Here is a 24,492-nt window from a genome sequence, read left to right as displayed (position 1 = left end):
TCCGTGAGGTCTGAAAGGCTGGCGACCGCTGACCTACACCACAGATCACTTATTACAGACCAGCTCCCAAGCAAACCTCCCTTTTCGTTGGCCCTCTGAAACGAATGGGGAAGTCTCTGGGGCAGAAGTCACAGTGGGGTGTGCTCTGCTGGTGCTGGTCCCTAATGTTAACATACCCGTAGCTAATGACAGAGCCACTTTCCCAGACTGCCCAGTGCTGGTAAGCATTTCCAACTCTAGCAACAGCATGTATGGTATCTGCCGTTAAAAAGATCCCATTAGGCGTCTGTTTTATTTTCTAAATGGCTTGCTGTCGCCAGAGACTTAAATATACAGAGGAAAATAAATTAACATATTTGTACATTTCAATTAAGTCCAATTATTTAACCGATTGCATGGGGAAAAGGATGAAGTGGGAAGAACTGAGCATCCCCGCTCGTCCGGGCAGTGTTGGTTTCTGTGATGCTCTAAGTAGGAGACGGTTTCCAGCCCACCCCGGGCTGTCTGCAGAGAAGACAGAGCCGGGCTCCTGCGTGTGTCTCCTCCGGCGCGGCTTCCTCAGGCCGCGCCTCGTGGGTGAGGGCCCCTCACGCAGTCTCACTCACACGTGCACCCCGCGCTGCGGGCGGAGGGTTCTGTTACCCGCTCCAGCGGGGAACGCTGTGCGTGAGCCGCCGCCGCCTCGTTCTGGGTGCGTGATCGTCGGGGCCCAGCTCAGGTTCCTGCCTGCTCACCTGTTGCTGCAGATGAACCGCATGGCCGAGAGGCTGGGGGGGTGCAGTCCCTGGTGCACTCGGCCACAGTTTCTGAGACGCTATTGTCCGAGCGTTTCTGTCTTGTAGGCCGCCCTTTTCCGGGCCCCGTGGCTGGGAGCCGGCTTTCGCGGGGCCTTTCTGGTTTGTGCCCCTACTGGCATTTCCCCGTTAGCGCTGCTTCACCTCCAGGCTGGAACATGCGAGGCAGCCGCCTTCCCTCTTCCCGGGACTTTGTCTCCCTGCCTGTAACGCCCGGGATTTTTAGTTGCCCTTCGTGAGAGGCATAGAGAAGGTTGCGTGCGCCACTTCCTGTTTCCCATCTACTCACCATCCTGTGGTACAAATAGCGCTCCCCTGAGAGATGGCACATGAACACGCCTTGGAAAGCGTGGGTCACAGCGACACGGATCGCTCAGAACGCGCTCAAGCACCTGCAGGGCTTTCTGCCCTGGGCATGGCCTCTCCCAGGGAGGAGGGAGGGGGTAGGGGAGGGAGGAGAGGAAGGGGGAGAGGGAGAGTGGGAGGGGGGAGGACTGGCTTTGCTGCCAGGCTCCGGGCCAGGCTGCTGCTCCGGCCCCGCTTTGTTAACTCTGCCTGGGAGACGTGCTGAAACGACAGATCATTAATTTTGTTCAGTATTCCCGGCGAACGCAGTTGCTTTCAGAAAACAGTTGCAGTAAGGAAAATAAACGGGATACGAGGTCTAAAATGCTTAAAGGTTGCTATTTATAAGACGACAGTGTCCTGTTTTCAATGACATTTGGGTCTCCCCAGTTTTGAGCACAATTGGTGGCTGATGAGAGGCCTGCTGACCAGCCGTCTGGGGACAGAACACGCTGCCTGTTTACCGGTCCCCGAGCGCGATGCTCGGCTGGGCGCAGCTCACCACGCTCACCGCGCTCAGGTCGTGTCTGACGTGAGAGTCTTACAGGCCCGATTGACGTCAGCACAGCCCTTTTGCGTTGGTCTGAACTGACGGTGCCCAGCCTGGTGGTGACTGTGCCCCGCTCATCCCCGCAGCCTCCTCCCAGCTCGCCCTTTCCCTCCTGCGCCAGGGGCTGTCCGTGCTGCCGCGTTAAAGCTGCTCCCACCCGTCCTATGGCCATGTGTCCACGCCAAGGGGACCTTAGAAACATTCCCCCCAGAGGTCACTAACGATCGAATAGAAACACTAAAACAGCGACGTGTCATCCCGAGGCCTCCCAGACGTTCTTCTCCCGGAAGTTGTTATGAGTGTTAATGAAGAAACTGGCTTGTGACTATTCCTCAGATGGTGGTGCTCATTTTGTAGCCAGATGTGTCAGAGTTACAGCGTGTTCCTTTCCCTTTCAGCTCCGTTGGCTTAGCAAAAGCGGCTCTAGAAGCAATTAATGGATTCAACCTCTTTGGCAATCAGGTAAAAAAAACATAGCAGCAGCAACAAACTTTGATTACTTTTTTAATTACCTGTTTAATTAATTTGGCCACTCATTAGCCAAGTCATTCCTCAGTATCGCAGAATGTCTGAGATCTATGTCGCGCGGTCGAACAGGCTGCCCTGGGACTTGCCAGTTAAATTTTAGTTTCCTAACTAAGAACATTGCTTCATTTTAAAAATCTTTTAGTAAAGGATTCTCGTTATCTTTTTAAAAAAATATTTTTTATTGATTTGAGAGAGAGAGGAAGGGAGAGGGAGAGATAGAAACATCGGTCGGTTGCCTCCTGCATGCACCGGACTGGGAATTGAACTGGTGACCTCTCTGTTCATGGGTTGATGCTCAACCACTGAGCCACACCGGCCCGGCAGAATTCTCATCATCTTTGTTCAGTAACTTTTCCCTCAAATCTGCTGATGAGCTTTCACATTGAAGACATTTCTGGCATTATATGCCGTGTATTTTCCGTGTCAGTTCTCACACCGGTTTCTATGTGATGTACACCAGCGTACAGCTCTGGGCAGGGGAGCGCGTAACATATACAGCCACGGAATTGCAAGTCTGGGTCCTAGCTTAACCCTCCCCTGGCTGTGAGTATGTCTAAATCTCATTTTCTTTGGGACAAGAGAGAAAACCCTGAGGGTTGCCTTACACGTTCAGAAGGTCATTAACCAGTCCCTGCACGTAATCAAGTAGCCTGGATCGAGCTGCTGATGGGAAGGAATGAAATGTAAGAATACCGCATCCTCTGGGTCAGGAAGCCGCGCGTGTTCTTCAGCAATGTCCGTAAAGAGTCCTAAGCTGGGCGGGCAGAGGCGGCTCCGGCTGATACTACAGTGAACCCCACGCTATTAAAATGCTAGGTCAGCGCAGATGCACTGGAGGGAGTTAACGGAGGTGTAAAATGTGGCGGTTTCTGTTGGGGCGATGACAATACTGGGGACCCCAAGCGTTGAGTGTAAGAAAGTTCCTAGTGGTACCAGCGGTCTCCCCCTCCCCACGGACACCTCTTCCCTCCCTCCCACCTCCTCTGGGGGATGGACTCCCGTCACACCCGGGACGGGAAGGATGAAGAGTGAGGCCGACAGGAAGGGACTGGGACAAGGGGCGCAGCACCCATTCTGGGCGCTCTCAGGGCAGCCCTACGTCACCCACGGCCCACACTCGCCCTCTCTCGTGGGATGTGGGTGTGAGAGCCCGTGGACTGCTGCACCTCTCCCGGGGATGCCGGGGCCTCTCGGGGCCTCCGACCGGGTCCTTGGCCTCTACCCACACTCCTCTCCTCCCGGGGAGCCCAGCGCTCACGCAGCTTTCGGTCGTTTTATTTCCTTTTCACCCTCCCTCTCCACACGTCATTTAACGTGCGTGCGTGCCAGTGTGTGTGTGTGTGACAGAGAAATAGGAGGGTAGTATGGCATAAATAATGGCATTGAGCCTTGTTACAACAGCCAAGAAAGATGGGAGCAGCCGGGGGCGCTGACGGATGAATGGGTGTACGTGTGCCCGATAGACTAGGAGTCAGCTGTAGGGAATAAAGTCTGGACAGCTCCGTCAGCATGGGCATGCCTCGAGGGAATTATGGGAAATGAATCAGAGAAAAAAGACAAATACTGTATGATCTCACTGATGTGTGGGATGTAAATAAACAGCGGCACAAGGTCGTAGGTGGGGGGAACTGATCGGTGTTGCCAGAGGTGGGGGAGGGCAAAACCGGGGCAGAGGGGCAAAGGCAGAAACTCCGGTGAGGACACCAGGAGTCGGGGAGGGGGCGCGGTGCGTTCCCTAGAGCACCGTCAGGGCGCCTCCGCGTGGGCAAGTCTAGCTGTGGGCCTTCAAATACGCTCGCGAGCTGGAGGCAGGCGCCGGGCAGACTTGTGATGACTGAGGAGGGGAGATGGAAAGCTGCCCAGGGCGCAGACATGCTGGCTGGCACGTCCCCAGAGAACATTCTTCCTTCTCCCGTCTTCACGGGAGAAGTCACCACGCGACCTAGAGAGGCCCCGTCTGAACGCGAGGAGAGATCGCTCAGGCTATGCAGAGCGCTCAAAGCAAGGCATCCTGCCTCCCTCCCTTTGGACGCTGCCGCCTGAAACGAATGTGTCTGATCCTCTACAGCAGGTGATCATTAATCCCATCTGTACGTCCTCCTCAAGGATGGTTTTTGAAAAATCGCTTCTGAATACGAAAGCTGCCTATGGCCCTGGGTGATTTTTATCCTCCTGTAAATCGACCATATGCCTAGAGCATGGCCTGGTTTTTTTTTTTTGTTTTTTTTTTAAAGATTTTTAAATTGATTTTGAGAGAGAAAGGGAGAGGGCGAAAGAGCAAGAAACATCCATGTGAGAATGAAACATTGATTGACTGCCTCCTGCACGCCCCCTACTGGGGATGGAGCCCGCAACCCAGGCCTGTGCCCTGACCGGGAATCGAACCCGCGACTGTTTGGTGCTCGGAACGATGCCCAGCCAACCAAGCCTCAGCAGGCAGGGCGGCTGGTCCGTTTGTAAGAGGACAGAAGCCATGCCGCTGGCTGGCCTCTGCCCGGTGAGGACTGGTGAGAGCAGGGGCCTGTCCCCCTGCACACCTTCCTTGGAGGCTGGGAGAGGGGAGGCCTGGACAAGGAGGCCATTTGTTTTTTGGCAGAAAATAGAAGGTGACTGTTCATATTAATCAAATCAAATCAAATTGAGCAAGAATTGCCAAAGCTACCATTTCGCTTCACTCCTTATAAATTAGCCTCCTTAGGTTGTGCCTTTAAAATTTCAACTCGGGGCAGACTTGCATGATGTGGCATGCAGGCAACTTCCCTAATGACCAGCCTAAGCGCACATGGGGAGTCTTACTGCGTTCTCTATTCACAGGCTAACTAATGTTGGCATTTTATTAGACTAAATATCTTTTATTGATTAGTCATCAATATATTTTGATTTGTAAGAAAATATAGGAGAAATAGGAAAATAACATTTGTTATGATTACAAAGTTAATCTGTGCATTGCAGGATATTTGAGAAGACCTGACTGTGCTGAAAAGAAAATTAAAATCTTCTGTAATAGAGCCGCGCTCACATGCGGCCCGTGCTGTTGTTTTTGGGTGCAGTTTCTTCACAGTTCAAACGCCCGGCTCTGTACAAGTCCCGTCTCTCTCGTTCCAGGGCTGCTCGTGGTCGGTCATATTTGTGGATCTCGATGCTCACAATCGCAACAGGCAGACCCTGTGCTCCCTGCTGCCCCGGGAGTCGCGATCTCACGTGAGCACCTTTACCGTGAATTAGACGCCGTTTGTGGTGTCGCCTCTGGGTGACTTCCACATGCCGGGAGGAGACCTCCTCAGAGTGTTCTGGCAGTTGCTTGTGGCTCTGTTTTTTAGAAAACACCCCAAGTGAGAGTATTTAATTATTTTCAAACAACTCTTGTATAGAAGAAGTAGCACAAGATTTTGATAAAAGTAAAACCCACAAAGACAAATAATATCATGTCATTCCTGCACCCCCAGATTTTCATCGCAGGCGGCGCACTCCTGTTTGTGGGTTTCCGCATGGTCGATGTACATATACAATATTTTCACTTTACAAAACTGAAGATATTCTTAATAATGCTCTGTAACAGAGTTCTATGAACGGACATGCTTCCATATTTAAAAAAAATGGTTTCCACAGTATACATTTTAATGGCTGCTAATATACTGTCCTAGTTGTCAGACATTTAGATTGTTCTGTTTTTCGCGATTATAAACAAGTTGCTATGACAAACTAAGTTGTAAGGACTAATTAATTATCAGTGTGAAATTTCACACACTGCCTTAATGAAGATCTCAAGCCTGAGGTCAGTGTTGAGCCTTGAGAAGACTTACTCGTGGATAAGATTGTCTCCTCTGAGGCCCACTGCCCAGGCCACGTGGACGCCCCTGTCCCGGGGCACGCCTCATTGGCACCGGTCCCTGCCCACTCCCGACTCCCTGGGTCTCCGCGGGCTGTCGGCCATGTCGCTGTAGGCCCACCGCCCCCTCTTCTCGTCCCTAGAACACAGACGCCGCCCTGCTCCCCTGCATCAGCTACCCTGCCTTCGCGCTGGATGACGAAGCTCTGTTCAGCCAGACACTCGACAAGGTGGTTCGGAAGCTGAAAGGGAAATACGGCTTCAAGCGTTTCCTGAGAGACGGGTATAGGACGTCCCTGGAGGATCCCCACAGACGCTACTACAAACCGGCTGAGATTAAGGTACCCGAGAGTGCCACCCCCGGTGCCCGCGGGTCAGAAGTGCCGCCTGGGTTTGCGTCCGGCTCGTCCGGCTCGGCCGCTACCAGTGGGCGAGGCAAGGAACCTCCTTGCACGTCCTCTGCGCCACTGTGTGGAGGAGGAAGTTAAATCCCTGGGTGCGTGGTGAGGCGCCCCCCGCTCCCTCGCTGGGGAGGCCTGCAGGCATGTGAACCCCCTTTCTCCAAACCCTTCTCTGACCCTGGCAGACTCCGGGGTTCGTCCCTGTTCCTGACACACGTGGACGGACATCTCAGAGGGCGGCAGGCGCTGCCTCCTCACCGCCTCCCTGTGGGCTGGGCCCTCGAGAGAGCGCGTCTGTGTTCTCAGCCCTCGTCCTGCTGATGCCGGGCACGGGCGGTGCTAAGTCCCCGTGAACATTTATGGAGTGAAGGCGCGCTGAGCGATGATGAAGCACATGAGCTCTTGAATGAGTCCAGGGAATTTAAAAAACAACGAATCAGCCCCGTTTTGTTATACAATAAGTCACTCCTTTTGCATATCCCACGGTAATTGTGACTGATACATTGCCCTGACACTGTGATTGTCCCAGCTAATTGTTCATGACATTCCCATATTTTATTTTCTGTTCTAGCTGTTCGATGGCATCGAATGTGAATTCCCCATATTTTTCCTGTACATGATCATCGACGGTGAGTGAGCTTCCCTGCGGCTGGGCTGCGGGCTGGGTGTGTCGGGGGGCGCAGGCACGAGATGCCACCGCGTCCAGCCGCTCAGACGGCGCCTGTGCCATTTCGGCATTTTACGCTCTCCCACTCCCGGCGCAATGCTAAATCACTTAGAGAATTAGAACCACGCTGTGAATTATTATTTTTAAAGATATATTTGTATTGATTTCAGAGAGGAAGGGAGAGGGAGAGAGAGAGAAACATAAATGATCCTTACACTGGGGACTGAGCCCGCAACCCAGGCATGTGCCCTGACCGGGAATCGAACCACTACCTCCTGATTCATAGGTCGATGCTCGACCACTGAGCCACGCTGGCCGGGCTGAATTATTTTTAAAATGATACAGCTCTATTTTCATATTTAGAAAGAAGAAAGTTTCATGCGTAGAAACCACAAATGCTATAATCTGCGACACCGAATATCTATAACATTCACACTGAAGAATCGAGAAATTTCAATTAATAATCAGTTTTCAATCCTAAATGCTAACATGGCCTTCTGAAATTGATTTCCTGGAAAACTATCACACATTTTCCTTACCTTTTTTTAAGTTTATGTTTATCATTTACCGAGATAATTACCAAAATAGTGGTAGGTGGGCCGGTGGCTCTGCGGGGAGTCCCCGCGTGCTCGCTGAGTGGCGCTGCGCTGTGCTCTGCGTTGCAGGGGTTTTCCGAGGCCACACCGCGCAGGTGAAGGAGTACCAGGACCTGCTGGCGCCCGTGCTGCACCGGACCACGGAAGGTAGGCTGCGGCTGCTGCAGGCGCTCCTCCCCAGGGCCTCCCGGAGGCGCCTTCCACGTGTGCATGAGTCCTCTTAGAGCAGTTGCTGTCAGACGGAAGGAAACGAGGGGGCCTTGAATGAGTTCGAAAGAACAGTCTATTCACTTGTCACAAATGTGTCTTCTGAACGGAGTGCATGTGGCACGGCCGGGATGGGGGATTCAGGTGGTCGTGGCTGCAGCCACTGCAGGACGCAGGCCGGGCGTGGGTCCTCCTCTGCCACCCGCTGTAGCTCCTTTGCTCTGTGCTGGCGTGACAGGAAGGACTGGTTTTTTAATCCTTACCAGAGGATATTTTTTCATTGATCTTTAGAGAGAGCGAAGGGGCGGGGGAGAGAAGCATTGATGTGAGAGAGATACATTGGTTGGTTGCTTCCATACATGCCCCAACCGGGCTGGGGATGGAACCTGAAACCGAGGTACCTGCCCTTGACCAGGAAGCGAGCCTGCGCCGCCTCAGTCTGGGGGCTGCGCTCTCACCACTGAGCCCCCAGCCAGGGCGGACGTGACGGACCTGCATCAGGTCCCGGAACCGCGGTGCTCAGGGGAGTCCGCCCGCAGAGGGCCACGGCCCGGGGCGCTCTGGCCTCCTCTTGGGAGCCGCCTGTGGCACCTTCCTCGGGTTACGTCCATGTCCGCTAAGACGCCGCCCTCTGAGGATGGACGTCGTATTTTAGAAATGACCGCAGGCCCGTCCTCGGAGCAGCGTGTGGGCTCCAGTTGGAGGCAGCGGGGCTCAGGGAAGAGCGGGACGGAGTGCTCTGTGTGAGACAGAGCTCATTCTCAGAGGACTTGCAAAGGCGAAGCTCCAGCCCGGCCGGCGGGGCTCAGGGGTCGCGCTGACCGAGGAACCAGCGCAGGACGGACCCTCGTGTGGGTGTCAGACACACGTCAGTCCTGCCCGACGCAGGGAACGGAGCTTTAGGGAAACCTGTGCGATCTCATTAGGAGACGAAGTTTCCCACGGGCTGACGTGCAGCAGCTCAGAGTGCTGCCTTCCCTGTGGCACCCAGACTCCGGCCTTCACACACTAGCACTTCGCTTCCCCTGAGGAGCAGGTCTGACCAGGCGGCCGGGGAGGTCCTGGGCCCGTGCGGAAAACGGTCTCTCTGCTCTCAGCCGGGCTCCGGGTCTGAGCCCCCCCCCCCCCCCACACACACACCAGGTCCCAGGTGTGAGCTTCCCCGACCCTCCCTCCCTCTCAAACCGGCTTCCTCGCCGCCTGCCAGCACTGCATCGCGCCGCAGTGGGTGCCCTTCCAGGCGCCACAGGAAGCGTTGGCGGAAGCGTGACCTGCGCGTGGAATCGGGTCCTCAGTTCTTCCCGGCAGCTTCTGAAAGGGGCCCCCCAGGCGCTTCCCGTAGCCCGTCGGGCCGTCACCTCCTGCACCAGCCTCGTCTCGCTCTGCTTCCTAATAGTCACTCTCGCACCCCCAGGCCACCCCGTCGTCCCCAAGTACTACTACGTGCCGGCCGACTTCGTGGAGCTGGAGAAGAGAAACCCCGGCAGCCAGAAGCGCTTCCCCAGCAACTGTGGCCGCGACGGGAAGCTGTTCCTCTGGGGCCAAGCCCTGTACATCATCGCGAAGCTGCTGAGTGAGTGCGGACGGCGGGCGGCTCCCCAGTCTTCGCGCCCAGACAGTGTGTCTGCGGCCATTACTGTTGGTCTCGGGGTGGGTGCGGTGCGGAGGCCGGGGAGCGGCTTCGTCTACACCGGCCTCTGAATGCGCCTCTCACTGCGAGCCGATGGGCAGTTTCTGGAAGGTGTCACGTCGGCGTGGGCCGCTCCGGTCTCGGGGCTCCGGCGGCGTGCGGGGCTCCAGCAGAGGCTGTGGGAGCGCCCATGCACTTCATAGCATAGAATGACATTCCCGGCTCATGGGATGGCCACCTGCGGTCAGAGCTTTAGCAAGCCGCTTGCCAAAAGGGATGGGCTATCTCCAAGTGCCTTCTTTCCCATGAACCCGTGTACTGGGTGTCAGCTCCGAGGCCCAGTAGAGCCCTCCCCCTGCCCAGGCCACGCAGCCATGACCGCAGCACTTTATGGGTTTGGCCAGGGCCTCGGTGAGCGTGCCACCCGGAGCCGCTGGCATTAAGCATGCTCATTAAACAGACACCCTTTGCTAACTTAGCAAGACGTGACTGTATTCTGCTTCATTTACATGCTGATTATTAAAAACGTATTTCTTAGTCATTTCTCTGTCCTCTGCAAAGTGTCTTGTTAATTCGCTCTGCCCATTTAACCTTGGTTTTATGGTGTTTTTTTTCTCAGTCTGCATAGTGTTTTATATATTACGTGTATTAAACCTCTCTTGCATTTTCCTAGTTTGTTTATCTTTCTAAAAAATATATATTTTTATTGATGTCAGAGAGAAAGGGAGAGGGAAAGAGAGAGAGAAATATTAATGATGAGAGGAATCATTGATCGGCTGCCTGCTGCACGCCCCACACTGGGGATCGAGCCTGCAACCCGTGACCTCCTGGTTCATAGGTTGATGCTCAACCACTGACCTACACCAGCCGGGCTCTGTGAAATATTTTTTAAATTGTCATTTCATTAAAGAAACAAAAATTATCCCCCATACATCTTCTTACCCTCAACAATGATGGTTTGAACTGAACTCAGGGTCTATTTCATAAACCTTTCTGTGCATTAAAAGGCAAATATGAATGGCCCACCCACCCGCTGAGGGTTGAAAGCGGCTTCTGTGTTTGTGGAAACGCTTGGCTGTCGGAGGGTGGCCCTGTGCGGGGAGCTGCAGCCACCTCCCCATCCTGTGCTGGGTCGGGTGTGCTCCTGCAGGCTGGCCCCTCCCCAGGGAACGGTGCCAGGTGCCACGGAGCTGGCACCTCCGGGGCTCGGCTGTGCTTCCTGAGTGACAGAAACCAGTGCAGCGAGAAACAAACACAGCTATTCCTTGACCTTTAAGGTCTGAGCCACGTTTACTGCTGCGGCCACGAGAGCGACGATGACAGCAAGTAACGTTTCTAACCTGCTCCCACGCCAGTTTGTCATTTTGCTTATTGAGTCTCCTGAGGGCCTGCTCCATGCCAGTGGGAGGGAGGGGCGGCGTCAGAGGCGAGCGCCTGGAGGGAGGCTCGTGAGCAGCAAGCCAGGCCCAGGCGCAGCGCAGCGCGTGCGAGAAAAACACGCCAGGAAGTCAGCGCTTTCAAAGGCCTCGGCAACTGCTTCATTCGTGTCAGTGTTTGTAGACTGGCCCGTATGCTTTCCAAGGATATAACGTCTTTATCTGTCGTCCTTTCTAGCTAACAAAATAATAAGGTAGAGCTTCGTTTCCGTGGCTGGCGGCGGGACATTAATTATGTAAAATGCTGATGTCGTGGGAGCTTTGCACATCCCAATGATCAGACAAATGAGACCGGGAAATAATGTGCTGCTGTTTAGAATATCACGGCACTAATCAACCCTGCCTCACGAGCTAAACTGCTATTAATAAATGGAAATGACAGGTCGCTATTTGCCATCATTAAGCCTATATTGCTTCCACTTAAATTTTGCAAAAGTACGTGAGAGAATGTTCTGGCATGTGCTCCCTGGTGTGGGCGGGACACTACCACCTCGTAGGTCTGACTTACCTGTTTGTGGCCTCCTCCCGGCGTCTTCCCATCAAGGGGTAGAGAAAGTGATTGCTCTTAAAGGGCAAGGTTCCCCGTGGTTCAGGGCCCAGGCCCGGGAGAGCCTGCCTGTGTGAGCTGAGCTCTGCCACTCCCCAGCGCGGGTGCGAGGTGCTTGGCCACGTGGTGCCTACGATTCGTCGCCTGAGAAGGATGCGGGTGTTGTGAGGATGTGTGACCTGTTGCCGTGGCCGCTGCTCCTCCCTCCCCTCCTTCCTCTGTTATTAATGTCGCTCGCTCATTGTTGAAGACCTCTCCCAATGTCCCTAGAAACGCCGTGGCGATCTGTGTAAAGGGTAGCGTTGCCATGTGCCTGGACGTTGCCCAGCTTAGAGATACCGAGAGAAACGCTCCCCAAGCTGCAAGAAACGGGCACGCGTTTTTGTGGCAGACTCCCGCCCTGTTTTCCAGACCTGGTCACTGCTAAGGAAACGAGGTGCAAGTCCTTTTTAAGTAGACATTAAACGTGGTGAATTTAGACAAGTCAGCAGGCTGTTGTTTTTACATGATTGCTATAGAACGGAAGATCAAGAGTGAGCGCGTTTTCATAGCTTATCTGCAGTGAAAATGAAAACAGGGCCAACTCATTTTAGAGGTAGGGCCTAGCCCGGCCAGTGTCGCTCAGTGGTTGAGCATCAACCTATGAACCAGGTGGTCCGATTCCTGGTCAGGCATATGTCTGGGTTGCAGGCTTGAGTTCCAATAGGGGGTGTGCAGGAGGCAGCCGATCAATGATTCTCTCTCATCATTGATGTTCTGTCTCTCTCTCCCTCTCCCTTAGTCTCTGAAGTCAATAAAAAAATATATAAAAAAAGAAGTAGGGTCTTTATTTATATTATTCAATTAACTTTCACATGTGTGAGCAAAACACTAAGATAACTATGGCTACAGTGGCCATTTTTAAATTGGGTTGTTTGTCTTTTATTACTGAGTTGTAAGCGTTCTTTATGTTTTCAAGGAACAAGTCCCTACAAGATCTATGGCTCGCAAATATATTCTCCTCTTTTGTGGGCTGTCAGTTTGACCTTCTTGATGGTGTCCTTTGAGAAACAAAGGTTATAATGTGACCAAATCCAACATCTCATTTTTTCTTTTGTTTCTTAATGTTTTGATGTCGTAGTTTCATCTAATTTAAAATCACAAAGATTTCCTCTGCTTGGTAGAGTGTTCGTGAATGCCGGTCAGGTTTTGCTGGTGTTGGGGTTGAACAGGTGCATTTTGGGTGACGCCTTTCCTCCCTCCCCAGCGGATGAGCTGATCAGTCCTAAGGACATCGATCCCATCCAGCGCTACGTCCCGCTGCAGAGCCAGCGCAACGTGAGCATGCGGTTCTCCAACCAGGTAAGGGGACCTGTTTCCCGCTCGCCTCATGCAGGGCACTGGCAGCTTAACTGGCGGAGGAAGTGTGTTCCAAAGGCGGCTTTTATTGCTCCTTCCGAGGGCACGGCTCTCCCTCTTCCGGGCAGTTCGGGTTTACGTGTCTGTATGTCAGCTCTTCTTTCATTTGATTTATTTACTTTAATTTTTAAATCCTCACCCTAGGACACGCTCAGAGAGAGGAAGGGAGGGAGGGAGGGCAGGGAGGAGAGAGAGAGAGAGAAACATTGATGTGAGAGAGACACATCGAGCGTTGCCTTCTGTACCTGCCTTGACTGGCCATTGAACAGCAGCCTTTGGGTGCACAGGACAGCGGGCAGCCGGCTGAGCCACACGGGCCGGTGACTAGACTTGAATTTAAAAAATGACTTGGGGTGAAGGGCTGCCTGTGAAGGAGGAAGTGTGAGCCAGAGGTGTCCAGCGAGATGTCTTCCCGGTAAACGTCCTCTTCACAGGGTGACGTGAAGGTGTCCCGCGGGCTTGAGAAGGTGCGGGGTGCGCGGGGGCAGGGGCGGGGCTGGCGGTCGCTCCGCTGCCTGCTCTCGTGCTGGGCGGAGGAGTGTTTTACATTCTGTGTAGTTCTTCCTGTGGATGCCGACTACGTGGTGGCCACAGAAGGAACGTTTGCAGGGTCAGCAAGATTGACTGTGAGCCTGAGCAAGCCTCCGTGGTAAGCGGCACCGGTCACGGGGGCTGTTAAGATGAGGCGCCGTGGGCTGTGGAGATGCCTGCGGGACGGGAGCGGGTCTGCGTGGCCGGGCGCAGCCGGTGGACGCTGTTGACTAGAGCGGCAAGGCCCTCTCACAGGAGTGAGGCTCACACAGTGTACAGGCCCCTTCGTTGTCTTTCCATGGGCTTTTTCCCCCTAGAGCGAGTAGAAGGGGAGGGGGGGAGAGAGAGAGGGAGAGAGAAAAGAGAGAAACAGTGATGTGAGAGAAACGGATTGATTGTTGCCTCCTGCCTGTGCCCGGATGGAGGTGGGGGATCAAACCTGCAACTGAGGTCTGTGCCCTTGACCGGGAATCAAACCCCTGACCCTTTGGTCCTTTGGCCCACACGGTAACCACTGAGCCAGACTGGCCTGGGCAGCACTCCTTTTAGCTTAAAAACCATGCATGTGGGTGCACACACACACACGCATTTTAATGAGAGTAAGGGAGAGCCAACCAGACCCATTAGATCCTGTCACACTATTTCTCTGAGCCTTTTGATCATTTTCCACAAAACATGCAAAGACCTGAGTGGCTAATAGTGCAGAAGCTGTTCGGAGGCGGTTACATAAACGCTGGGCTTTCTCAGGACACTGAGCGCCGGTGTCAGTGCACAGTGGACGCGCCTCCCAGCCTGGGCCCCTCGCTCAAGCGTGGACGGGCTCTGTCTCCACTCCCTTCCCGGACAGCGCAGCGCACCTGCAGGGGTGGCGATGCAGAGGAGCGGGGTGTGCGAGGGGGAGGCAGGAACAGGCGGGAGTGGGTGGGAAGGTGGGGAGAGCTGGACTCAGACAGTCAGGAAGGCTGACGACGTGCGGTCTGGGAGGATGGGCACAGAACTGGCCGGAACTCGGGGGCTGGTCTGCAGACCTGAGGCCCCGCCACACAGCAGCCCGGCCTGGGCTCCACCACCGCCCTGCAGCTTGCGCATCGTCACATGGTTGCTGGGGGTGGTGTGGAAGTCGGGGCACTGCCGTCGTGGGCTCCCAGGACCTGGTTGCGGGCGCCCTCGGAGCGATGGCGTGGACAGTGCCCGGAGCCAGGTGCGGGAGCGACGGACTCAGTGGTGGAGACGGGCTCCCGAGGTGGGCTTGCCGCAGTCAGGGGGCAGCCTCTCCATGCAGTCGATTCCTCTGCAGCTCCGACAGCACGGGCTTGTCCCGCGCCCTTTGTTCCTGTCTCAGAGCTGCTCACGGTTTTCCGAGGTTCACGAGTCTTGGGCGATTTAAGGAAACTTGGCAGGAGGCTCCGCCTTACTTGGTTCACGTCATTCCAGTGCTCACATCGTTAGACCAGTTTGAGACAATTTCTACTTAAAGGATTAAAAACACACTTCACTTCATTCGCTTGGCAAAGAGAGAGAGAGAGTGTGCATGGGACCCAGAGCCAGGTTTCCCTGCAAGGTGGGGTCTTTAGCACTGAGCACAGGGCCCATGGTCGTTACGATGAAACAGCAGGTCACAGCCCAGGTGGCAAACACGCCTCCGGGAACCTGCCCCCCCCCCCAACACACACACACACACACACACACGCACACACGCATACACACACATGCACACACATACACATACGCACGCACACACATACGCACACATACACATACACACATACACATACACACATACACACGCGCACGCACACATACACACACACATACACACACATACACACATACACACACACAGCCACAGAGGGGCTTCCCAGGCGATGCCTCCGAGGGCGTAGACCCCCCCCCCCCCCAGCCACAGAGGAGCTTCCCAGGCGTATCCCCATCTTTAGGGAAGAAGAGCCTCCTGTCAATCACTGTTTACCCGGAGCCAATGGGAAGGACACGCCGGGTCAGAACTCTCCAGAACGGAGGGAGGTCAACCTGGAAGTTTAAAGCAACGGGCTGACTGCTGGCACCATTCCAGCGGCCTCTGAGCTGATGAAGATGAGCAGCTCCAATAGCAGCGGGAGGGCAGTGACGGCTCACACGGCCATGGCCTTCCATGGCCAGGCTGGACCGTGGGGGGAGGGCAGGACGCCAGGCTGTGGTCCAGCGCCCAGGAGCACACGGAGCCCGTGGCTGGTGTCGTAACCAATGCCTCAGGCCTCCACGCGCCCCCCTCCGGGCCCCTCCGAGCCACTGACGCCTGGCACCTTCCTCTGAGGGAAGTCCACTTGCTCATAAATAGAGGCCACTTGCCTGGGCTTCCTTTCTCCTCACGTTGAAGCTGTTGACGGGTTTAAAGGCCTGAGTCTCTGAAGAAGACCTCTCCGTTGGTCCGCACGTAACTCCCCCTTAGCCAGTGCTCTCGTCCCAGGGCGGCCCCTCCTAAGGGGAGGCGGGCTGTGGGGGCCCCTCCCAGGCCCCGGAGATCGCAGGGAGTTGGGTTGTCTCGTGATAGAACATGTATTTTGGGCGAGTGAAGCAGCATTTCACGTCTTGGTTTAATTATCGTGATGGAGCAGGTCACGTGTGCTGAAGCTCCCCGAGGCAGTTTGGGTTCCCGGTCATCATTTTGCAACACCCCAGCGTTGAGCCTGCGAATTGCGTTTAATAGGCCAATTAGAGCGGATTGAGCTGCTCTGCGGGTCTGGGGGGAGGCAGGTAGGAGAGGGATGCTTTTTAATCGTCAGAGCTTATTTCCAGAGCCGGATGGAAGCCAGCATCGATCGGTAAGTCGCGTGCATATTTACCTCGTGGGCGCCGAGTTCCTCCTGTGGGGGACGTGGGCGAAGGGCTCCGGGCGGGGCTGAGGCCGACCCTCAGCAGGCCGGTGGTTTGTGAAGGGGGCCTGCTGAGCTGCTGGGTTTGCCGTGGGAGTCCTTCAGCCCCTGCAGCCCCCAGCCGCTGCTCACGTGGTGCCTTGGGCGTGGGCACCTCAGAGCTGGTGCCCGTCTGCCAGGCAGAGGGAGAGAACAGGGACCAAGCAGGCCTGCGAGTCCAGAGGAAACACCAGGCCGCGGCCGGGAGCTGCAGTGCCCTCCTGGGACGCCCGGGGCTGCCTGCCAGCCCGCGCCCTCCTCGCCCCTGGGCAGGAGCCCTCACTCCCGCAGGCTCAGGGACCCCCGTCGGAGCCCACCCTCCTTCTGATGCAAACACAGGCTTCACCGAGAGAAATGGGGCTCCGTGTTTTGATTTCTCGTTAGAAATCTCGATGGGCCTCTGAATAATTCACTTACTTCCTCGCCCTTTGGAGTAACATGAACTGTTAAGGTTTTTATTGAATAGAAATAGAATTTATAGCCCTGGCCGGTTTGGCTCAGTGGATAGAGTGTCAGCCTGCGGACCGAAGGGTCCTGGGTTCGATTCCGGTCAAGGGCACGTACCTTGGTTGTGGGCTCCTCCCCACTGGGGCCCTGGTCAGGGCTCCTGCAGGAGGCAACCAATCGACGTGCTTCTCTCACATCGATGTTTCTCTCTGTCTTTCCCTCTCTCTTCCACTCTCCCCAAGAATCAATGGAAAAAATATCCCTGGGTGAGGATTAAAAAGAAAAAGAAAGAAATAGAATTTATAGCATTTGTAATACATATTTATTTTTGTTGGGCTGTTACATCATATGTTCATTTAATCACGCGGAAGTCCGCCCGAAATGGCATTGTCACTGCGATCCTGGGGGTTGTGCCTTTGGCCGCATGGGTTTCGCTGCTGATGTGCACATTCTGTGCTCCTGGCCTTCCATGCCACGCACAGTCCCCCCTCAGAGCCACAGAGGCAGTCCCCGGCAGGTCGGCCGTGGACAGCGCGCTGCGGGAGTGGGCCGCATCCATGTGAAGACGTGTGTGCCCGTGTCCTCAGAGCTGCCTGGAGCTTCTGAGCCCTCCCTGCGGGTCACGTAGGGCTCAGGGCATCAGATGGCCAGAGCCCGTCTCCGTCACCCGAAACAGAAGCACGTGCCCAGCGCTGGCCCCGAGGGGAGCCACTGAGCCCCAGCTTGTGCGGGGACACGGTGCTGACTGCAGCCAGCGGGCCGGCCCCCCATGTGGGAGCCACACCTCAGAGCACGGCTCTTGGATGCATGAGGTGCGGAGGCAAGTTGCTAACAGGCCCGGGAGGAGCCGTGCGCGCGTTAAGATGTCAAACGAGTAACTTCACTCCCAGTCACTGTCTCACAGAGAATACGAACGTTGGGTTTTCAGTTTTAGCTCCTCCTCTGCCCGCAGAGGGAAGTGATGGGAAATGGCTCTCCGTCCCCAAACTACTCTTAGGCCTCATTCCAGAGAGCCCTACGGCTCACCTCCTGGGCGGTGAGCTTGATGGCTCCCGCCTGTCAGAGGGACCAGGGCGCAGCGAGAGCGGGAGGGGCGGCCATGCAGGCAGCTCATGCCGTCCTCTCAGTGAACCCGGAGACGTTAACGCAGCCCAGGCGCCCACTGCCGCGGTGACCGGATCTTCTCAGTCGCGCCCCCTTTCTGTGTGGCAGGGCCCCCTGGAGAACGACCTGGTGGTCCACGTGGCGCTCATCGCAGAGAGCCAGCGGTATGGAGCGTGGAGGGAGGCGTGCGCTGTGGGGAGCCTGCGGGGGGGGGGGGGGGGCGCTCGCTTTCCTCTCCCGATGTTGAAGCAGAGGCTCCGTGCAGGCCCCTGGCAGGGTTTAGGACGGCGTGCGCGCCCCTGTAAGTGCAGGACCACGTTCTCGTCAGTGTTAGTGACGGGAGTGTTAACCACTGTGACCAGCGCCAATGTGGCCTGGGGTGCAGCATTGAAACACGAGCACACAGATTAGGGGGATCCCCCAATCCTGTGCCTGCCCCCCGCCCCCCGTTGGCCCGTCCCCAGAGCTCCCACCTGGTGTAACGTGAGGCCCCCGGGCCCCGGGGCCCCAGGGCAGACGGCGCGCTGCTCCGCTGACCAGTACAGCTGCCCCGAGCCCGGCCTCTGCCCGTGGGTTCCGCGCTGCTCCCTGCTGTCCCCAAGGCCCCTCTGCCTGGCCCTTCAGCCTCCAGGTTTTCCTCAACACGTACGGGATCCAGACGCAGACGCCTCAGCAGGTGGAGCCCATTCAGATCTGGGCGCAGCAGGAGCTGGTGAAGGTGGGTGCTGGCTCCCCACCGTCGCCCTGGGAGCCCCCTTTGCCTGACTTCTGCAGACCTGGTCCCTTCAGTCACATCAGCACTGCGATGGAGATGAACGCACAGGCAGCGCACAGATGTCATCTATGCACCATCCAAGTCCACGTCTGCACACTGATGTGTGTGGCGTGCGTGCATCTATGGCGTTAGGGCGCTGTCCTGCTGCTGCTGGTGGTTTAGGGGTCACAGCATAACTCCCGCCCCTTTAACATGCACCAGCGTTGCCCAAGGGGTGGTGGGAGCCGGCGGGGCCGTGTAGTTGTAGCATTTGGCTTAAACTTTAAAATAAAATCAGTAGGACACTCCCGCTTGGGTGAGAAGTGCTGGGAGGAGGAGGGCGCCTGTGGCCTGTGCTCTGACGTTAACTAGCTCTCCCTGGTGGGCCCGGGGCCTCTGTCTCGTTCCCTTGTGCATCGGCAGAGCCGGAAGCTGACTCTGACCGTCTGGCTCTCACATCTCGGGGCCCAGAGTCCAGTGGCCGCCGTCGGCCGGCTTGTGTGCCTCAAGCCCATGGGATAAGGTCTCCCCCGCTTTTTCTCTGGAGAGAGAAGAAAAGGAGCAGGAAATGGCGGGGGTGGGGCGGGGGCAGGGGGGAAAGCACGCTCCGCGCCAGACTCTGTTAACACGTGTGTCTTACAGGCCTACTTCCACCTGGGTGTCAACGAGAAGCTGGGGCTCTCGGGGCGGCCGGACAGGCCCATCGGCTGCCTCGGCACTTCCAAGGTGCGCGGCTCGGGGGGGGGGGGGGCGGGGGGGAGCGCTGCACTTGGGCTCCTCCCTGGGGTCGTCTTTTAAATTATATTGTTACGGGTTTCAGAGAGGAGGGGAGAGGGAGAGAGGGAAACATCAGTGACGAGCGGACCACTGATCGGCTGCCTCCTGCACGCCCCCCACTGGGGATCGAACCTGCAACCCGGGCCTGTGCCCTGACCGGGAATGGAACCATGACCTGCTGAGTCATAGGTCGATGCCCAACCTCCGAGCCACACCGGTCGGGCCTGAGCCATGATTTTTTACAGCCAGTCTCCTGGTTGGAGTTGTGTGACATCACAGAAGCCTCTGGGCGGGAATGAGCGCCCGCTCCGTTACCTCTGAGTGCCCTGAGGTAGCGGATGGTGGTGGCTGCTGAGGGGCTCTCCGTCGTGGTGGAGGGACGGTCATGTGCTTACTCACACCCCCAGTCAGTCAGGGGCTTTAAAACTCCTTCATGTTACGTATTTTTTATGAGTCTGTTATTTGCCTCCTCAGAATCGGACATCAGTAGCCATTTTTTCAGGACTCTGTGTTTATTTGAACTTCTCCCGGCAGATTTACCGCATTCTGGGGAAGACTGTGGTGTGCTACCCCATCATCTTCGACCTGAGTGACTTCTACATGTCGCAGGACGTGCTGCTGCTGATAGATGACATAAAGGTAGCCGGGAGCACTCCCTCACCACAGGCAGGGCTGTTCGGCCAGTTCCCTCATAGGTCCTGGCTCCGACCCGTCACACGGGCGGTCAGGTGACAGGGTCTGCTCTGCTTAAGCTTGCGTGGCTGCTCGGACACTGCGGTCCTCTGGCGCCCGCGGGTCATCTCCTCTGGAACAAAAGCTGAGGCAGAAGCCATTCATTACGAAGAATGTCAAGGAAGACCTCAGCCAACTCGTAGCCCCGTTAGCTAAGCCTCCTCCCTTTTCCGTTTCCACTGCGGAGGGCCATGGTGTCTGGGGCCAGGCGGCCCTTGTAAAACGTTGGCCCCACCTTTCCCGGTCGCGTGACCTGGGGCCAGGCACCTCACTCCTCGCGTCCCTGTTTGCTCATCATCGTGGTGGAGTAAGCGAGCTGCTGGGGGTCAGAGGCGCGAGTGCGTGAAGCACAGAGCAGCCACCGCATGAGCGCTGCCTGGCCCTGAGGGGGATGGGCACGGAGACACTGAGTCGGAGGAGAACCTCCCCATGGCGGGAGGCCCATGGGGTTCAGTCCAGTCTCTCCGCCTCCCGTCTCACACGCTCACGGGTGGAGGTGAGCATGAGCCTGCCTCCCCCTGGGGCCGTCCTTGACTGCTTATCAGGCCACACGCCAAAACAAAAGCATCCTTCGTCCGTGCGTCTGTTCTCTTAGAGAACAAAGTATGAAGGCAGGGTGGTTCCGGCAGCCTGTGCGTGCCCTGCCGTGTGCGTGTAGGTGCTGGACTTCTGCCCTGGTCGTCTGCTCACGCCAGGGTGCCCTGGGAGTGACCTGGGCATGGAGGGCTTTGCCGGCTCAGCCAGGTGCCACCCCGCCCCGCTGTCCCCACAGAACGCGCTGCAGTTCATCCGGCAGTACTGGAAGATGCACGGGCGGCCCCTCTTCCTCGTGCTCGTCCGGGAAGACAACATCAGGTGGGTGGGCGCAGGGAGGTGCCGCCCGTGCTCCCCGTGCCCCTCGGGCTGGCGGCTCGGGCAGGTGTGAAGGGCACTCGGTGGGAGGTGGTCCGTTTCTCATCCTGCGTTCACGTGCGTGTCTTGCTTGCCTGCTTCTATCTCTAGGGGCAGCCGGTTCAACCCCATCTTGGACATGCTGGCGGCCTTCAAGAAGGGCGTGGTCGGGGGCGTGAAGGTGCACGTGGACCGCCTGCAGGTAGCTGGTGTTCCTCCGGTACCAAGGCTGAGCTCGCACCTCATTTAGTGAGACAGTTAGTCCCATGAGGGCGCAGGTGTTTCTCCACGTGCGTGCTGTGGGAGGCGCTGGTCTCGGGGCGTTATTCCCGCCGTCTCCTGTGCCCGCGGCCATCCTGTCCCCCTGACCCTCCCCAGCCCACTTGCCTATTGACTCCAATTAAACATTCCCTTTACGGGCTATTAGTACAGAAGGGTGGCCAAGCTAATAAAACTAGAAAACATTAAATCAAAATTAATTTTCTTATGTTTTCAGTGTTAGTTACGAGCTTTGAGAATAAATGAATACTTGACTCTTTCTTTATACCGACATCACAATCCAGTATCAAACCGGTTCTCTCCTCTCAGAACCTAGCCGTTGCCATCATCTCCAGCCCCGACACTGGTCCAGGCCACCGCCATCCCCCCTGGGTCCTAGCAGTCCTCTCCTAAGTTCCCATTGGCCACAGCGGCCCCTCCTCCTGCTCTCCCAGCCCATGGGCCTCCAGCGCCTCCCCCTCGCCCGGTGAAGCCCAGCCCTCTGTCTGTGTGCTGTCCACCATGAGCGCACCCAGCGAGCCACAGCGTCTCTGCCCAGGCCATTTCAGCATTTTGTGTTTTCTTTGATTTCAAATTATTTTTTAGCATTTTAATAGGCAACGAATTTTATCTCAGCTTGAAAATGATGACTGCTCTGAGCGCAGAGAGAAGTACAGTTGGTGTCGGGTTGCTGTCCTTATTCACTCTGACTCGTGGGCCGCAGCTCGGTGTCTGGGCTGTGTGTGTGTGTGCATGCGTGCGTGCGTGCGTGCGTGTGTGTGTGTGTGTGTGTGTGAGATGGGCAAACCCTTCTGCTTTTAGAACGCCCACGTAAGAAATGGCTTCAGGGTTGATACCATGTTAGGCAAACCCACCTGAAGAGTGACATGGGGACAGCCAGGCGTGCGCGCGGGACACAGAGCTGGGCTTGGACTCACCCGCGCGCGCCTTCCCGCCCTCCAGACGCTGATATCGGGCGCGGTGGTGGAGCAGCTGGACTTCCTGCGCATCAGCGACACGGAGGAGTGAGTCCCGGGTGGGTGCGTCTCCGGGCCCGTGGCGGGGGCAGGAGTCGGACCGTTCTCTGTTGGGGTCTAGGGTTCCCGAATTTAAGAGTTTCGAGGAACTAGAGCTCCCCAAGCATTCCAAAGTCAAACGGCAGAGCAGCGCCTCCCAGGCCACCGAGCAGGAACTGCAGCCCGACGTCAGCCTCGCCGAGTGGAGGGCCCGACCCACCCAGGACATTCTGCAGAAGCTGGAGGTGAGGCGGGCCCTTCCCGGGGGCCCGGAGTGAGGCCTGTGGCCCCCCGTCACCCCCGTGATCTGTGTTCCCAGGACTGCAGCGGCCTGGCCAGCCAAGTCATCCTGCTGGGCATCCTGCTCAAGAGGGAAGGCCCCACCTTCATCACAAAGGAAGGTAGGGGCGGGCGGGGACGTTTCCAGCAGTGGCCGTGCTGCCGCGAGCTTCTGCCGAACACGCGTGGCCGGTGCCCACCAGGCTCACCAGTGACTCCCTTGAACTCTTTAAACATTTACGTGGGAAATGCTCCTGCCCGCCACGTGGCCCGGCGGGGGAGGTGTGAGCTCCTCGTGGCTCAGGGATGCGGGTGTTTCTCTGATGGTCTGAACGGCGTTGGAGCCGGGGTTCTGCTGGGACTCTTAACCTGGTTGCTCCGGGACAGTGTCTCTTTCCAGTTTTATTTTCTGTCCGTTTTCAAGAACAACATTGAATTGTTGTAGCTATAAACACTAGCCGCCCTGTGGTCCGCAGCAGCCACATGGGCGGAACCGGCACAGGACGGGGGTGTGCTCTAAAGATGAACAGAAATCAGCCCCTTCCGTGGTGTCCGCTACTCTGCGTTCACGGGGAACCCGTTACCCCTGGACCCGAGGTTGTGCGTTGAGTCGCGGCTCTCAAGAGCCCCTGAGCTCTCCATCGGGCATTTTCCAATAGAGAACAATGCAGGGTACACTTCACGTGGGTGTTGTCCAGCTACTCAACCTTTTGGGCTCATCTGGGACATGTTGGTTTGGTTGGACCTGGAAATTGAGTCAGAATTTTAAGCATCGGTGTAATTAATAAGATTTATAGTTTTGGTAGCGAACTAAACATAATCGCTTATTCACATAAGGCAATTCGTTTTTGCATTATTGTAGCTAAGAGCTAACCTTGAGTATTATACATGCGAATTAAATACTCCTAATTTTCTTAACTAATTAAAGGCAGAAGAACTTTAGGCAAATTTCAAACAGAATCCCTCATTTCTAATTAGTATCGAAGCTATAAGTATAAGCAGAATCCCAATTACATTGAGGATATTCACTGAAATTTACACTCTAAAACAATAGGATTTCATAAAAGCAAGGATTTCATTAGGAGCCTGGACTCCAGGATGGGTATTTAGTAGTGCTTTAAAACAGAATAATATTTATGTAAATAGTTTATCACGAGCATGCTGAGGGAATCATTTCTTAAGCCATTTTTTGTAAACTTGGGAGTAATACTCATCTTTCACTTAGATACTGAGACGGTTTAAATCTGTAAAACCTTACGATAGAGTGAAAATCATGAGCATGTATGGAATCTGAATGCGATTTTATCCAATTGGCTATAGAGCTAGAGAAGTAGGTTCAGGGTAAAGTGACGACCCTACTCTTCACCCCGTTCCTCTTGGTGCTCGGTCTCCTCACGTGGTTAATTCATTGGCAAAGCCGACATGAGGCCCGGCCACGTGGGGACTGGCGCCAGAGCGCGCCGGGCGTGGCGTGGGTGTGAGCAGCAGCCCATACGCCTCCGTAGTTTTGCCGAACAAGTAAGTGAAGAATCGTATACAGGGTGTCCCCCCAAAATGTATACACACTTTGAATAATTATTCATTCCAATGGGTTAAATCAGAAAAGAAAACAATATCAATTGAGCTATCAAAAATATATATGTATACATTTTGGGGGGAGATCCTACATATGCAGAGTCTACAGCATTTGCTCAATTGGCTATGTTCTGTGTTTTATTTTCTGCAGTGAATTAAAATAACACTTTTATGTGTTTAAAACTTAGAGATTGCATAGTAATTAAGAAAGAAATCGAGACATCCAGTCCTCACTAAATCACCTGCTCAGACAAAGTAGCAGCAAGGGCAGGACCACACTGTGTATTTGGG

General features: G+C 55.6%; 1 protein-coding gene across 3 annotated transcripts in view; it reads left to right on the top strand.

Annotated features, from left to right (window-relative positions):
* PHKB (phosphorylase kinase regulatory subunit beta) overlaps nt 1-24,492 on the top strand; it is a 64,821-nt gene that overhangs the window by 28,224 nt on the left and 12,105 nt on the right. For all 3 annotated transcript variants that reach the window (XM_059668118.1, XM_059668117.1, XM_059668119.1), the window contains 16 exons: nt 2,088-2,151; nt 5,323-5,418; nt 6,190-6,387; nt 7,019-7,076; nt 7,780-7,857; nt 9,332-9,490; nt 12,777-12,871; nt 18,028-18,083; nt 18,544-18,637; nt 19,316-19,399; nt 19,985-20,089; nt 20,955-21,037; nt 21,185-21,275; nt 22,295-22,356; nt 22,430-22,592; nt 22,667-22,748. In XM_059668118.1, the coding sequence (XP_059524101.1) occupies nt 2,088-2,151; nt 5,323-5,418; nt 6,190-6,387; nt 7,019-7,076; nt 7,780-7,857; nt 9,332-9,490; nt 12,777-12,871; nt 18,028-18,083; nt 18,544-18,637; nt 19,316-19,399; nt 19,985-20,089; nt 20,955-21,037; nt 21,185-21,275; nt 22,295-22,356; nt 22,430-22,592; nt 22,667-22,748 (1,568 nt within the window). The remainder of the gene's footprint in view (nt 1-2,087; nt 2,152-5,322; nt 5,419-6,189; nt 6,388-7,018; nt 7,077-7,779; nt 7,858-9,331; nt 9,491-12,776; nt 12,872-18,027; nt 18,084-18,543; nt 18,638-19,315; nt 19,400-19,984; nt 20,090-20,954; nt 21,038-21,184; nt 21,276-22,294; nt 22,357-22,429; nt 22,593-22,666; nt 22,749-24,492) is intronic.

This window comes from Myotis daubentonii, chromosome 15 (genome assembly GCF_963259705.1).
Source record: "Myotis daubentonii chromosome 15, mMyoDau2.1, whole genome shotgun sequence".
Taxonomy (NCBI): domain Eukaryota; kingdom Metazoa; phylum Chordata; class Mammalia; order Chiroptera; family Vespertilionidae; genus Myotis; species Myotis daubentonii.
The sequence above is the reverse complement of the archived record's forward strand: the minus strand, read 5'-3'. Positions and strand labels throughout refer to the sequence as shown.